The sequence below is a fragment of the Chlorocebus sabaeus genome, chromosome 1 (assembly GCF_047675955.1).
Source record: "Chlorocebus sabaeus isolate Y175 chromosome 1, mChlSab1.0.hap1, whole genome shotgun sequence".
Taxonomy (NCBI): Eukaryota; Metazoa; Chordata; class Mammalia; order Primates; family Cercopithecidae; genus Chlorocebus; species Chlorocebus sabaeus.
Window position 1 is genome coordinate 647,288 of NC_132904.1, and position 13,763 is coordinate 661,050.

Here is a 13,763-nt window from a genome sequence, read left to right on the forward strand (position 1 = left end):
CGGTCTCAAACTCCCGACTTTACGTAATGCGCCCGTCGCGGCCTCCCCAAGTGCTGGGATTACAGGTGTGAGCCTCCGTGCCCAGCCTCCTCTCATTTTCAGCCTATGTGGACGCCTACCGGCCCCCAGTAGGGCTGGGGCAGGGTTGACTTTCCACTGCTCTCTGGGATGGCTGGGAGCATGGAGGCTGAGGACTGGGCAGCATCCCCCTACATCGTCCCATTCTGGGAAGGCCCTGCTCTGGCTTCTCTAACTCAACTTGGGTTGGGGGCAGCCCCAAGCCCCGTCCCAGACCTTCTGCAGCCCTGACAACAGCTAGGGCCAGAGATGACCTCAGCCTGGAGAGCCAGTGATCCTGGGGAGACAGAATCTCATTGCCTCCCACCCCAACCTAAGAGAACCTCTCGTTTGGGGGTGGGGTGAGGTTCAGGGACGGATCCTGGATCCACACCAAGCCCGGCTTGCTCCACTGACAAGGAGAAAAATGCGGAAAAGGGACGGAAGGGTGACATCACCCAGGATTGCTCTACCTCTGGGGCAATTATCGGGGGGCGGGGCGGCCCCAGTCAGACGCAGACAGCCCCAAAGCCTGAACAGGCAGGGCGGGACCCAGGTACAGACCCAGGTAAGAGGCCAAGGTCCGGAGGGGTCGCGGGCGCGGGGCAAGGCTGAGGCCCCACGTCAGGGCGCGTGGGTCTGCGGAGCTGGGGTCCCCCACGAAGGGTTTGCGGGACTAGAATCCCGCCTTGGATGTTTATAGGTCCGTCTGTGGGTGAGCCAGTGGGGTCCCGGGGCTCCCGAGGCCTGTGCGGCTTTCAGGTCTGGGGTGCTGCCAGTGAGTCTCTGCCCAGGGACCAGCTCCTCTGTCCCGAGGCGGACCCGGTGGGGAGGGGCGGCGGCTGCCCTGAAACCAGAGCCCCCTCTCGCGGGTACCCAGGTCTGTGTGAGGCTTCCAGTCCCCAGGCTTGGGGGCCTGCGCCCGGCCCACCCCGCTCCCGTAGGCGCGTGCCCCCAGCCGTGCCCAGCAGGGGCGGAGGGAGGGCAGAAGGCTTCGCTGGGTGGCAGCGGAGGGCGGGGCTCCAGCGCGGGGGGCGGGTCAGGGACGGGGGCGGGGCCCGAAGGCACGGCCGTTCCCCGCGCGCCCCGATTGGTCTTCGTGTGCCGGCCCCGCCCCCGCCGTGAGTTCACACTTAAAAGCGCCAGCTCCGCGCCGCTCGCGTAGCTTCTTTGCCTCCGCCAGCCGGGACCCGAGCTAGAGCCGCAGCTGGACCCACCCGGCCCCTGGCTCCCGGCTCCCGGCTCCCGGCTCCCGGCTCCCGGCCCCCGGCTCCCTGCTCCAGCGAGCGAGCGGCGAGCAAGCGGCGCAGAGAGGCCCGGCCGCCCGCGGAGCCCGGAGCCCGGCGGCCGCCGCCGCGATGTTTCCCCGGGAGAAGACGTGGAACATCTCGTTCGCGGGCTGCGGCTTCCTCGGCGTCTACTACGTCGGCGTGGCCTCCTGCCTCCGCGAGCACGCGCCCTTCCTGGTGGCCAACGCCACGCACATCTATGGCGCCTCGGCCGGGGCGCTCACGGCCACGGCTCTGGTCACCGGGGTCTGCCTGGGTGAGCGGGGCCGGGGGCGGCAGGCGGGGCTGGCGGGAAGGCCGCGCGGGGTCGGGGGATGGTCTCGGTGAGCAGAGGGGCCCCGCGGCGAGCCGGTGGGTACCGTGGGGAGGGCTCCTGTCCGCGCCTGGGGAACCCGGCGAGGATCCAATCCGGGTCGCTGGCCCGGGGGCGGGGCCTGGTTTGTTTTGCTCCGAGGGTGCCCGGGGCCCGCCTCTCGGGCGCGAAGGTTGGGGGACGGGCAGGTGCAGCAGAAGCTGCTTAATTGGACAGAGAAAGTAACTCGTGGGCGGGACCGTGAGAATCCAAGGAGGGACCTAAGTCACCCCGTGGCCCTGGATATTACACCCGGTGCCAGCGGTCGGTCACAGTGTCCTGGGCCTCTGCAATTCCAAGCTGCTATCAGGGGGCCTGGCATGGGGGTGGCCTCTGAGAGGCGTCTGGGAACCGTGACCTGGTCCTTTCCAAGGGCCCGGAGGAGGAGCCCCGCTGAGGTCAGGGCTGGGCGCGAAGGGGCTCTTCTGCCCTCTCCTTGCACACGGTGCCCTGTGGCCTGGCTCCCCGCTGAGGCCCACCGCGTTTGCACACTTCATGGTGAGGGTGCTTCTGGGCTCTGGTGCCTGTGGTCAGGAGTGGATGGGTCTCTGTGTGCTGGGCTGGCCTCGGCTCGCACTATCGGCTGCCATGAAGGAGCAGCATTTACAGCACATAACTTCAGGAGTCCTGGGAACTGCTGCCCAGCTCCTAGCCTGTGAGGACACACGAAATGACAGGCACCCTGCTCAGCAGGAGCTTGTCCGGGGTTCACCCCTGCCCTCTTCCTCTGAACTTTGTCCTGGGAGGGAGGGGGCTGGACCACAGAAGTGAACCCCCCAGGTCCCAATAACTAGAGCTGTTATTGGAGGCCTTCAGACAAGCGCCTCAGTCGGCCCCCTGGCTTCAGGACACATCAAGGTCCCTGCTGCCCCAGCCAAGGACACTTCTCCTATAGCTTCCCCACCCTGCTCCCAACAAGACTCCTTCTCACGGGTGGTCTTGCACAGCTGGAGCCCATAGTGCAGCAGGTGCTGTCTGAGGAGCTCCTGACTCCACACTGCCCCAGTCCTGACAAGAGTGATGCACTGGAGGAGGGGCTTGGACCTCAGCTCTTCCCACAACGCTCCAGACCACTTCCAGGGACTAGCCCCAAGCTGGCCAGCACCCTTGGGCCCAAAAGGAGTGTTTGGGGTGCTTCCTCTTGGCTGCAGTGGGACACAGGTGTGCCTTCTTAGGAACTGGGTCCTGACTACTTCCAGCCCGGGCCTGTGAACTGTGACCTGTGTGCCGGGCTGGGCTTTGTGGGTCTGCCCCATCCCCCCACTGCTGAATCTGGCCAAGTGGGTGAAGGCTAAGGCTGGTCAGAGTTGAGTCTCTGCCTTGTCCCCACTCCTGGGCTAGATGCCACACCAGGCCCAGTGACTCATGGGGACAGACAGTTGGGAAATACCAGGCAGAGGGCAGGTCCTGGTCTCAGCTGGCCAGCCTCAGCTGTCTGCCATCTCAGGGAAGGTGGCCAAAGTCCCAACTATAAGCCAGGTCCCACATGCACTGGGCCTCCTCCAGGGTCTGTATGCCATGGAACCCTGGACATGGGGCTATGAAGGAAGGTGGGTTGCAAAGCCCAGGAGCACGGGCCCCTAACCTTGGCCCTGTGCCCCAGGTGAGGCTGGTGCCAAGTTCATTGAGGTATCTAAAGAGGCCCGGAAGCGGTTCCTGGGCCCCCTGCACCCCTCCTTCAACCTGGTAAAGATCATCCGAAGTTTCCTGCTGAAGGTTCTGCCTGCTGATAGCCATGAGCATGCCAGTGGGCGCCTGGGCATCTCCCTGACCCGCGTGTCAGACGGCGAGAATGTCATTATATCCCACTTCAACTCCAAGGACGAGCTCATCCAGGTGGGGCCTGGTGGAGCCATGCTTGGGGGTGGGCGCGGTGTGAACCTCAAGGACCCTGCTCACTCTCTCCCACTCTGTCCCTGTCCTAAAGGCCAATGTCTGCAGCGGTTTCATCCCCGTGTACTGTGGGCTCATCCCTCCCTCCCTCCAGGGGGTGGTGAGTATCCCTAGCCCTGGGCACCTTCCATGAGGTGGGCCGTGGGATGAGGGACAGAGGGGGAGGCCGCCGAGAGCCATCCTTCAGGCCCTTGTCCTGCCACCGCCTGTTACCCCACTTCCCCTGTGTTACTCAAGAAGCAGCCATGGCGACGCACGCTTCCTGCCCTGCCCCCCGCCATCCCTTCCTCTGTCCCTGCCCTCCCCCATCTGCCATCTGCTCAGTGCCCAAGCTGGCCCACAGTCAATGCCCAGTGGGTAAAATGCCCAAATGAAATAGCCACTGAATGGGGCCCTTGGTGGCCGGGTGGGGTGGCGGTGGCGGGGTGGAGCTGGCCAGTGCAGCCGCAGGCCCTCACGTACAGTCCTGTCTGTGTGTCCCATGGAAGCGCTATGTGGATGGTGGCATTTCGGACAACCTGCCACTCTATGAGCTTAAGAACACCATCACAGTGTCCCCTTTCTCGGGCGAGAGTGACATCTGTCCACAGGACAGCTCCACCAACATCCACGAGCTGCGAGTCACCAACACCAGCATCCAGTTCAACCTTCGCAACCTCTACCGCCTCTCCAAGGCTCTCTTCCCGCCTGAGCCCCTGGTGAGCTCTGCTCCGGGGACTGTGGCCTTCCCAGCCACTCCTCACTGAGCACCAAGGGAGAACACTGCTCCTTTGACTTCTGAGTGCCCAGGGTAGGGTGGGGTCTGTACAGCCTCTTCTGAGGGCTGCGGGAAAGTGCGCAGCCTCTCTAGGGGCAGATGGCCTATCCACCCTCTGTCCAGGCTCCCCGTCCAGCCTCTCTCTCTTTTTTTTTTTTTTTTTTTTTGAGATGGAGTCTCGCTCTGTTGCCAAGGCTGGAGTGCAGTAATGCGATCTCAGCTCACTACAACTTCTGCCTCCTGGGTTCAAGCTATTCTGCTTCAGCCTCCCAAGTAGCTGGGATTATAGGCGCCTGCCACCATGCCTGGCTGGTCTTAAACCACTTTTTTTTTTTTTTTTTTTTTTTTTTTTTGAGACGGAGTCTCATATTGTCATCCAGGCTGGAGTGCAGTGGTGCGATCTCGGCTCACTGCAAGCTCAGCCTCCCAGGTTCACGCCATTCTCCTTCCTCAGCCTCCCGAGTACCTGGGACTACAGGCACCCGCCACCATGCCCGGCTAATTTTTTATATTTTTAGTAGAGATGGGTCTAGGATAGGTTTTGGGGTTGGGGGCTGCAGGTGGTGAAGGCAGGTGGCTCTCAGGGGCACCAGGGACTGCAGGGGCAGAACAGACATCCCTGGCTCCCTCCACTCCGTTTAACCCTCCTTACCGCAGGTGCTGCGAGAGATGTGCAAGCAGGGCTACCGGGACGGCCTGCGCTTCCTGCAGCGGAATGGTGCGTGGACCCGGGTGGGACAGGGCGGGGTGGGCTCGGCTCTGCTGCACCCTGCGGGCCTGATGAACTGGGAATTCCTTCTTGCCCCCACCCCAGGCCTCCTGAACCGGCCCAAACCCTTGCTGGCGTTGCCCCCTGCCCACCCCCACGGCCCAGAGGACGAGGATGAGGCCATGGAGAGTGCCCAAGTGGAGGACCACTCACAGCCACCCGGGGAAGATCACATCCTGGAGCACCTGCCCATCCGACTCAATGAGGGTGCGCACCTCAGGGACTGGAGGGGAGGAGGGGAGGCAAGAGGGGAAGAGAGAGACGACGGTGAGCCCGGGAGGGAAATCTAGAGGGTCCTGGGCTCCTCTGCCTCCACTGGCCGCTGACCTCCCTTCTACCTGCAGCCCTGCTGGAGGCCTGCATGGAGCCCACAGACCTGCTGACCACCCTCTCCAACATGCTGCCCGTGCGTCTGGCCACTGCAATGATGGTGCCCTACACGCTGCCGCTGGAGAGCGCTCTGTCCTTCACCATCCGGTGTGGGGGCCGGGGGGTCGGGAGAGGAGCCCTGGGGACGGACTTTGGGATCATCCACGAGTGATGGTCACCAGGGAAGGTGGGGTGGGGTGGGGTGGGCAGTACTGAGTCAGGGCACAGACAGGGCCCGGCGGGTGGGCATGCGAGCCCCTGAACGCGCTGCTTGCCCTGTCCCCAGCTTGCTGGAGTGGCTGCCCGACGTTCCCGAAGACATCCGGTGGATGAAGGAGCAGACGGGCAGCATCTGCCAGTACCTGGTGATGCGCGCCAAGAGGAAGCTGGGCAGGCACCTGTCCTCCAGGTGAGCCGCCGACCGCGTGTCCACCCGGGGCCCGTGGTGCTAGTGCCGGGAGCTGAAGCCTTCCCTACCATGTCCCTGCCCCGCAGGCTGCCGGAGCAGGTGGAGCTGCGCCGCGTCCAGTCGTTGCCCTCCGTGCCGCTGTCCTGCGCCACCTACAGCGAGGCACTGCCCGGCTGGATGCGCAACAACCTGTCGCTGGGGGACGCGCTGGCCAAGTGGGAGGAGTGCCAGCGCCAGCTGCTGCTCGGCCTCTTCTGCACCAACGTGGCCTTCCCGCCCGAAGCCCTGCGCATGCGCGTGTCCGCCGACCCCGCCCCCACCGACCCAGCTGACCTCGCGTCCCCGCAGCACCCGCTGGGCCTGCCCCCTTGCTGAGCGCTGCTGCTCTCGCGGCCTGGCCTGTGATCGGGGCCCTGAGGCTGCCTGAGACCCCAACCCTCTCCAGGGATCCTGCCTGAGATGCCTGCTTTACCACTGCAGAGTGAGGAGATGGGGGGAGTCACAGCTGCCAAGAGGGGCCTTTACCGTGGGCCCCTCGCCAGCTACTCACCAGCTGCACTGAGTGGGGAGGTTTCCACATCTCTCCCCTGGGCCGCTGAGGCCCCGCGCACCTGTGCCTTAATCTTCCTTCCCCTGTGCTGCCTGAGCACCTCCCCAACCCCCTTACCCCCGAGAACTTTGCAGCTTCCCTTCCCGCCCCATTTTTCATGTCCTGCTGAAAAATGTGTGTGAAGAATTATTTATTTTCGCGAAAGCACATGTAATAAATGCTGCAGCCCAGCCTCTGCCCACTTCGCGTGTATGTGACTGCCCGCTTGCTTGCAGAGCCTGGTGGCCAGGGTCTGGCCCTGCCTCGGCTGACTAGCGTCTCCACAGCTGCAGGCCGGGTCTCCCAGCATCGCACTCCTGGGCCTGGCATTTGGAACCTGCCAGGTTGGCCTAGGAACCCCCCGCTACAGGCACATGTGAGCCTGCTGCATTCCTGCCCACCCCCCTGTCTAGGACCCATCCACATGCCCCCCAACTTGCCCTCGGCCTCCTGGCTGACCCTTGGCCACAGCCTTCTGAAGGCCAATGGAAATATTTGGGACCGAGATCCTTGGTAAATAAAAACCAAAATGTTTACAAAAGGTGTCACCTGCCCCTCCCCACACACAGCGGGGGTGTGGCTGCTTTCAGGCTTGGACAGCTGTGGGGGCTGAGGTTCCTGAAACTGAGCTCAGGGGACCTGGGAAGCCTGGTGCTTGCTCCACTTGGGCGTTTGGCCCAAAGTTCTCTGTCCCCCACCCTCACAAGCGTCTCTGGCCTGGTGCACATACCTTCTTGTTCCTGTGCCCAGCCAGTACACAGGTTGGGGCTGGGATATGGAGGCAGGTGAGGTCCTAGCTGAAGGGGACTCAGCCTTGTGCTGAGGAAGTGGTTTCCTGACAGCATCCTCTGCATGGTGGGGAGGCCATGAGGGAAGAAGGCCAGTCCTCCTTGGTAACCAAAAGGTCCCCATGGCCTGAGGGTGCTGGAGTGGAGCCCTAGGCCTGACTGGCTGTCCAGAGCTCTTAGCCCTGTCAGAGTCAGTTCCCACCTGCTCCTCCCAGAAGGCGTGGGGCGGCTGTGGTGGCAGCCCCCTGCCAACAATAACGGTTGGTTCTGGGATCTGGGACTGGGCGAGCCGGCCAGGCAGGTCCCTGGTGCGCCTGTGCCAGAGGCCACCCCCCTCCTTGGTTTCAAGGTCCTGTCCTATAAGCCCAGCCTTTTGTGGTTCAGCTGGGTCGCAGGCTGGATCCCAGGCCCCTTCCTTGAGAAGCAGAGGCCTTGCACCCCTCCAGGGTTGCTGGGCAGGAGAGTGATTCCAGCCCTTCAGGTGGGTGCGGGGGCCAGACGGGCTGGGGAGGGCTCCTCGGTCTTGGGTGGAATTTTCTCCCCACACGGGAGGGTTTCATTCTGGCCTCAGGCAGCTCCTCCTTCCAGTCCTCCCCCAAGGGGAGCCCCAGTCAGGGCTGGGCCCCAGAAGGAGAGCCAGGAGGGGCTGTGGAGGTGGGACCTCCCTGTGTCCCCAGTTCGTTCACCCGTACGTGTACACTGAATACTGCTAAGTTAAACATTTTCTAGCATTACATGTTCATTGTTTTGTTTTGAGATGGAGTTTCGTTCTTGTCGCCCAGGCTGGAGTACAATGGCACAATCTCTGCTCACTGCAACCTCTGCCTCCTGAGTTCAAGTGACTCTCCTGGCTCAGCCTCCGGAGTAGCTGGGATTACAGGTGCTCGCCACTACACCTGGCTAATTTTTTGTATTTTTAGTAGAGATGGGGTTTCGCCATGTTGGACAGGCTGGTCTCGAACTCCTGACCTCAGGTGATCCGCCCCCTGCCTCGGCTTCCCAAAGTGCTGGGATTACAGGCGCCTGGCCTACATGTTTATTGTTTAAAAACTGGGAAAGTATCGAGAAGAAAGTAAAGGCTCCCCACCCCTAGAGATAACCGGTGAAAGTATTTGGTCTGTTTCCTGCCCGGCCTTTTCCTACACACACTTTTTGGTGCCTTAAGTCAGGCTCCCCACGGACAGGAGCGGCCCCTCCCAGACGCTGGTGTCTGCGCCCGCCCCCCGCTGCCTTGTCCCTGCTCTGGGGGGTCCCTGGGTCTCTGGGACACATCGTTGCTCCACTGCTCGCTCGAGCCTCCACGGGTCGGGCAGCCGGGGCAGCGCAGAGAGGCGGGGACAGGCCACAGCGGCGCAGAGCGGCTCCTCCCGGGGCCGGCCCAAGCAGGGGTCTCGGTGCCTGGGAGGCGGCAGGGGTCGCTCCGGGCCCGGTGCCCCCGGCGCCCCGTCCGGGTCCCAGCTGGGGCGGGGCGCGCCCAGCGTTTCCGGGAGGAGCGGCCCCGGGCGCGCGGCAGGTGCGGCGGCGCAGTTCGCAGGTAGGCGACCGCTGGTCCCGCCGCTGAGGCCCCTCCACCGCCGCCCGCCCTGCACCCGCCGCCGGCACCCCCTCGGGGCCGCCGTGGCCCGCGCCAAACCTGAGCGTCTCGGTCGGGAACTCGAGTTATACCCTCGGGGCGCGCGGCGGCAGGGGTAAGGGCGGGCTTGTACCCCAGAGTTTCGGGGAGCGCAGGCGGTTGGCCGCCCCACCCAGCCAGCCCATCCTCCCAGCTCCCTGGGGCCCTGCCGCCACGCGGCTTCCGGCTAGGGTGGACCTCCGGTCTAGCCGGCAAGCCGGAGGGAGAGGCGACAACGTGGCTTGGAGGCAATGGCCCTGGCCTCTTGTGTCCCCTTCTCTCACCTGCCCAGACTTGCCCTCTTTGAAGGTCGCCTGGGCTAAGGAACCTGGAAGGACCCTGGGCGGGGAGTGAGGGGAGAGGATCACAGCTCCCTGGTTGAGGAAGGCAGGTTTTGCTGGGGAGCAGCTTTGGGAAATCCGGGATTAGGACACTGTGTGAAGGACAGGTGGCTCTGGTTAGGGGGAGGGGTGTCCCTGCAAGGAGGTGGGATGGGAGGCCCCAGGGAGTTCTGGGACAGGGAAGGGCCTTAGTGTTGGGGGGCAGGGGTGTTAGGTCTTGAATCTGAGTGTTTCTGAGTGGAGCCTCAGAGGCGCAGGGCTCCGCAGGCTGGGACCTTGCCCCTGCAGTCTGTCGGCTTAGTTGTGGGGAGGGAGGGGCCGGTGGGCAGAAGGGAGAAGTTTGCCCTGCCTGCCAGCTGTCATGAGGCAGGGCCACACAGGCCCAGGCCAGGGGCTAAGGACTTGGTCAGGACTGGTTGAGCCCTCACTTGGGATCAGACCTCCAGCTGCAGAGCGTGACGGGCTCCTCCCTCACTGACCTGCAGCCAGCTCCTCTCAGCTTTCAGGATCCCACCTTCCTTATCACCAGGTCTTCTCCACTGGCCCCTGAGATTGCCCTCACCTCCAGCTCCCCCTCTCCCAAAGTCAGCAGCCCCTCCTAGGGCTGTAGCCTCTCCCTGGGTTCCAACCTCCTGAGATGCCAGACCCATTGGGGCAGTACTCACAGGTCCTGAGCCTGCATCACCCACTCCAGTGACGCCCCAACCCTGCAGCATTTTCCACCCCACCCCCCTGGCCTCACCTTGCCTTCCGCCCACCTTCCCACCTGCTGCAGGGAGGGCCCTCAGCTGAGCCGTCAGACATATTTGCACCCCATCTGCTCCCCTCCTGAATTTCTTCTGACCCTCCCTTGGCTTCACAGCACCTGAAGGCCAACTGAGGTCCCCTGCTCCCATGGCCAGTCCTGGAAAGCCTGGGGCTGATGAGGCCCAGGAGAAGGAGGGGGAACTTGAGGGGGGCTCTGCAGGGCCACAGGCTGCAATGCTGGAGCAGGCCCAGGAGCTGTTTCTGCTGTGTGACAAGGAGGCCAAGGGTTTCATCACCAGGCACGACCTCCAGGTGAGTCCCTTGCCCCAAGAGACTGCTTCGGCCCTGGTTGACCTCAGCAGCTCATCTCTGCTCTCCTTCCCTGACCAGGGACTCCAGAGCGACCTGCCCCTCACACCAGAGCAGCTGGAGGCCGTGTTTGAAAGTCTGGACCAGGCTCACACTGGCTTTCTCACTGCCCGGGAGTTCTGCCTGGGCCTGGGTGAGCCTGAGGCCTGCCTATCTCCTACTGCCTAGAGCTGGAGGCCTGATCAGGAGGCCTGGCACCTGTGGCGCCCCGAGGGCTGCCTGTGCCTCTCCTCCTCCTCCCTCCGGGGCCTATGCTGGTATCTGCACGCACTGGCGCTTGGGGGCTCCCAGCTGCTGTCCAGTGTGTGGAGCTGACCTTCCTGCCCCTCACCTCCTCTCCTGTGCTAAGCTCCGGTGGGGCTGGGAGCCGGCCTGTCACCTCTTGTTCCCAGGCCAACAGGACCAGAATAAGGAAGAAAAACAGGAAACTGGGCCCTGAGAGAGGGCAGGATACTTGTTGGGAGGGTGAACGGGGACAGAGCCAGGGTGGCGACCCACAGCAGTGGTAATCACTCGCTCCATGCCCGCAGGGATGTTTGTGGGGGTGGAGTCGGCCCAGGGAGCGAACCCCCGCAGGACTCCCGAGGAGACCTTTGAGTCGGGCTGGGGCTGGCTCGACGTGCAGGGCACGGGGGCCTCTCTGGATGAGGAGGAGGAAGAGGAGGAGCGATTCCACACTGTGTTGGAGCAACTGGGGGTGGCCCCGGTCCTGGGCGAGTGAGTTGGCGCTGGCCCCGCTCCCACTGCCCCCTCTGCTGTTTCTCTGCCTGCATGCTGTCTGCCCTTGTCACCCGAGTGCTGGTCCTGCACAGGGTCTCTAGGGCGGGTCAGGCCTAGCCTAGCGTCAGCTGCGACTCCTTGGGAGGGACCTGGCGTGATTTCCCGCAGAATTTGCATTTCATGAGGCAGCAGCCAGGGCTGCAGGGAGGAGGGGCAGCGCCGGGCGCGGGGCCACATACTGGCACTGCCCGGGATACGCACACTGACCACGCACGCCGGGCAGGGGCGAAAGCGCTCACGGGAGGGATGCCCTGCACGCTGCAAGTGCTCCTGTCCTGCCCAGAGACGAAGGAGTCTCCCAAGGGTTTGCCGTTGGCGGAGGGGAGCCTGCTCCCCGCCTCTGCCAGCTCCAGCCTCAGTTCCCGCCCGCCCTCCAGGCAGCGGGCTGTGAGGACGCTCTGGGCCCGGCTGCAGCGCGAGCGCCCCGAGTTGCTGAGCTCTTTCGAGGATGTTCTGATACGCGCGTCAGCCTGCCTGGAGGAGGCGGCCCGGGAGCGCGACGGCCTGGAGCAGGCGCTGCGGAGGTGAGGGCCAGGGTGGGGTCTGGGAGCCAGTGGAGGGCCTCAGGGTAGCAGCAGAGGTGGTGCCGGGGGGCTGTAGCACTGGCAAGTTCTCATCCGGGGTCGCCTGGTCCCCCGAAGGCGCGAGAGCGAGCACGAGAGGGAGGTGCGCGCTCTGTACGAGGAGACCGAGCAGCTTCGCGAGCAGAGCCGGCGCCAGCCGAGTCAGGTGGGTCTCGGGCCCCGCCCCTCCCGCCAGGCCCAATCCCACCGCGCTGGCCTTCCTGGCTCCGCCTTCTCCGAATTAATCCCTCCCCGACGGCCCCACCTCCGCGGGTCCAGGCTGCCCTCAGCCCGATGAGACCCCGCTGGGCCTCACCCATCACGCCCGCCTGGTTTTCTCCACCCCACCCCGCCTCGCCCTGGCCCACTCCCCGCCCCTGGCCCTCCGTGTACCTCTTTTGCATGGCCGGGCGGCCAGCGGGGGCTCAGTGGTCCTCCCTGCGTCCCAGAACTTTGCCCGCGGGGAGCAGAGAAGCCGCCTGGAGCTGGAGCTGCAGAGCCGCGAGCAGGACCTGGAACGCGCGGGCCTGCGGCAGCGGGAGGTGAGCACCTGGCCCCTGCCCCGTCCCTAGGGTCACCCGTGCACTCTCCCCCTATGCCTCAGCGTCCCCAGTCCCCGGGTTGTCTGGAGCCTGGGGCCCGCGCAGCACCCCGGGGAAGAGGGGGCGTTCCTTGCCGGTCTCCATCCTTCCATCCTTCCACCCTTCCACCCTCCAGTTAGAACAGCAGCTGCAGGCCCGGGCTGCGGAGCACCTGGAGGCGCAGGCCCAGAACTCCCAGCTGTGGCGGGCGCACGAGGCGCTGCGAACGCAGCTGGAAGGGGCGCAGGAGCAGATCCGCAGGCTGGAGAGCGAAGCGCGAGGCCGCCAGGAGCAAACCCAACGGTGCCGGGGGATGGGGCTGGGGCGGGCCCCGGTACGTGTCCTGCGGGCGGGGCCGACAGGCGCTCAGCTCTGGGCCACTTTCATCCCCATCTCAAGTCCCAGGCCCGCCCAGTGGGAGGGAGGGTCTTCTAGGGGGTCCTGGGGCTCCCCAAGGAGCCTTCCTGCAGCCGGATCACCCCCTCCCACCCACAGAGAGGTGGTCGCCGTCTCCAGGAACATGCAGAAAGAGAAAGACAGCCTGCTACGGCAACTGGAGCTGCTCAGGTACAGTCAGGCTCAGGCCTGAGAGGGAAGGGGCTCAGCAGAGCTTGGGGGCTCCAAGCTCCCCAACATTCTTGGCTGCCACTCTACTCCACTGGAAGTCTTTTCTTATGTCTGCCTTTCACCCCTCACGCTGCAGTCCCAGCCAGACACCTCTCTTCAGTCTGAGGGGAGTCAGAGCCCGCCTCCCCCCAACCTTGAGCTCCCTCAGACCCTCTCAGTGTCTGACTCCTCCTTCCCTAGGGAACTGAACACACGGCTGCGGGATGACAGGGACGCCTGCGAGGCCAGGCGGGCGAGTGGCAGCCGCAGGAAGGCTCTGACGACTGCCCACCTGCCTGGGCCCACCTGCTGCTGCTGCTGCTGCTGCTGGGCTCGGCCCCACAGACGTGGCTCTGGCCACCTTCCCAGTGCCCGGTGACCAGCTCCGAGTGACTCAGAGCATCAGCTAGAAGCTGCTCTTCTGGGAGGCTTGTCATGGGTAGGGGGTGCCCACTCAGGATGTGGCTCTCCCCAGAGGGCCCCAGGATCGCCTGACTGAAGAACTGAAGACATGAAGGACCTAGCCTGGGAGTGGTCAGGGTCCAGGGAGTGGTCAGGGTCCCGTGTGCCCTCTGCCAGTCTTCGCTCTGTCCCCAAGCAACCCCAACTCAGTTCAGCAGAAAATCCCCCTCATCAAATAAAACCTACTGACTGCACTGCATCCTCCTGGGCCTTCCGTGCATCTGGGGGCCACAGCCTGTGTGTGCCACATGCATGAGGTGGGCACTGTGCACACATGCTGTGTGGGTGAACACAGGGAGCGCCGGCCTGCGGCGATGGGGCTGAGGTCCTGCGTGTCCTCTTGTGTCCCTGGTCATGCCCCAAACTCACACGTCCACAAGGCCCTCGCCAGTGTGTGGATCAGGGTTCCCCACTGTCTCACTAGGGAGCC

The 13,763-nt window shown here is 64.4% G+C and overlaps 2 protein-coding genes across 6 annotated transcripts; both read left to right on the top strand.

Annotated features, from left to right (window-relative positions):
* Positions 1-1,212: 1,212 nt before the first annotated feature.
* PNPLA2 (patatin like domain 2, triacylglycerol lipase) lies at positions 1,213-6,675 on the top strand. The gene is made up of 9 exons (XM_007995471.3): positions 1,213-1,602; positions 3,302-3,534; positions 3,626-3,691; positions 4,080-4,289; positions 5,006-5,066; positions 5,163-5,324; positions 5,462-5,594; positions 5,773-5,895; positions 5,982-6,675. Exons 1-9 carry the CDS (start codon positions 1,416-1,418, stop codon positions 6,268-6,270), a joined length of 1,464 nt encoding a protein of 487 aa, XP_007993662.3. The 5' UTR covers positions 1,213-1,415; the 3' UTR covers positions 6,271-6,675.
* A 1,382-nt stretch (positions 6,676-8,057) lies between these two features.
* CRACR2B (calcium release activated channel regulator 2B) lies at positions 8,058-13,532 on the top strand. Of its 5 annotated transcripts, none has more exons than XM_073023324.1 (10): positions 8,058-8,152; positions 10,088-10,284; positions 10,363-10,474; positions 10,872-11,058; positions 11,499-11,645; positions 11,763-11,850; positions 12,134-12,226; positions 12,402-12,568; positions 12,761-12,832; positions 13,073-13,250. In XM_073023324.1, exons 2-10 carry the CDS (start codon positions 10,120-10,122, stop codon positions 13,248-13,250), a joined length of 1,209 nt encoding a protein of 402 aa, XP_072879425.1. In that variant the 5' UTR covers positions 8,058-8,152; positions 10,088-10,119. The 5 variants fall into 5 exon arrangements, with proteins under 5 accessions (XP_072879425.1, XP_072879344.1, XP_072879401.1 ...); XM_073023243.1 differs by lacking the exon at positions 8,058-8,152 and adding an exon at positions 8,708-8,806; XM_073023300.1 differs by lacking the exon at positions 8,058-8,152 and adding an exon at positions 8,861-8,960.
* Positions 13,533-13,763: the final 231 nt, after the last annotated feature.

Coding starts and splice junctions, on each gene's coding strand:
- PNPLA2 (XM_007995471.3), top strand. CDS start 1,416: ATGTTTCCCCGGGAGAAGACGTGGAACATCTCGTTCGCGGGCTGCGGC. Junction 3,535..3,625: donor CCAAGGACGAGCTCATCCAG/GTGGGGCCTGGT, acceptor CCTGTCCTAAAG/GCCAATGTCTGCAGCGGTTT. Junction 5,067..5,162: donor GCGCTTCCTGCAGCGGAATG/GTGCGTGGACCC, acceptor CCCCCACCCCAG/GCCTCCTGAACCGGCCCAAA.
- CRACR2B (XM_073023324.1), top strand. CDS start 10,120: ATGGCCAGTCCTGGAAAGCCTGGGGCTGATGAGGCCCAGGAGAAGGAG. Junction 10,285..10,362: donor TCACCAGGCACGACCTCCAG/GTGAGTCCCTTG, acceptor TTCCCTGACCAG/GGACTCCAGAGCGACCTGCC. Junction 12,569..12,760: donor CGCCAGGAGCAAACCCAACG/GTGCCGGGGGAT, acceptor TCCCACCCACAG/AGAGGTGGTCGCCGTCTCCA.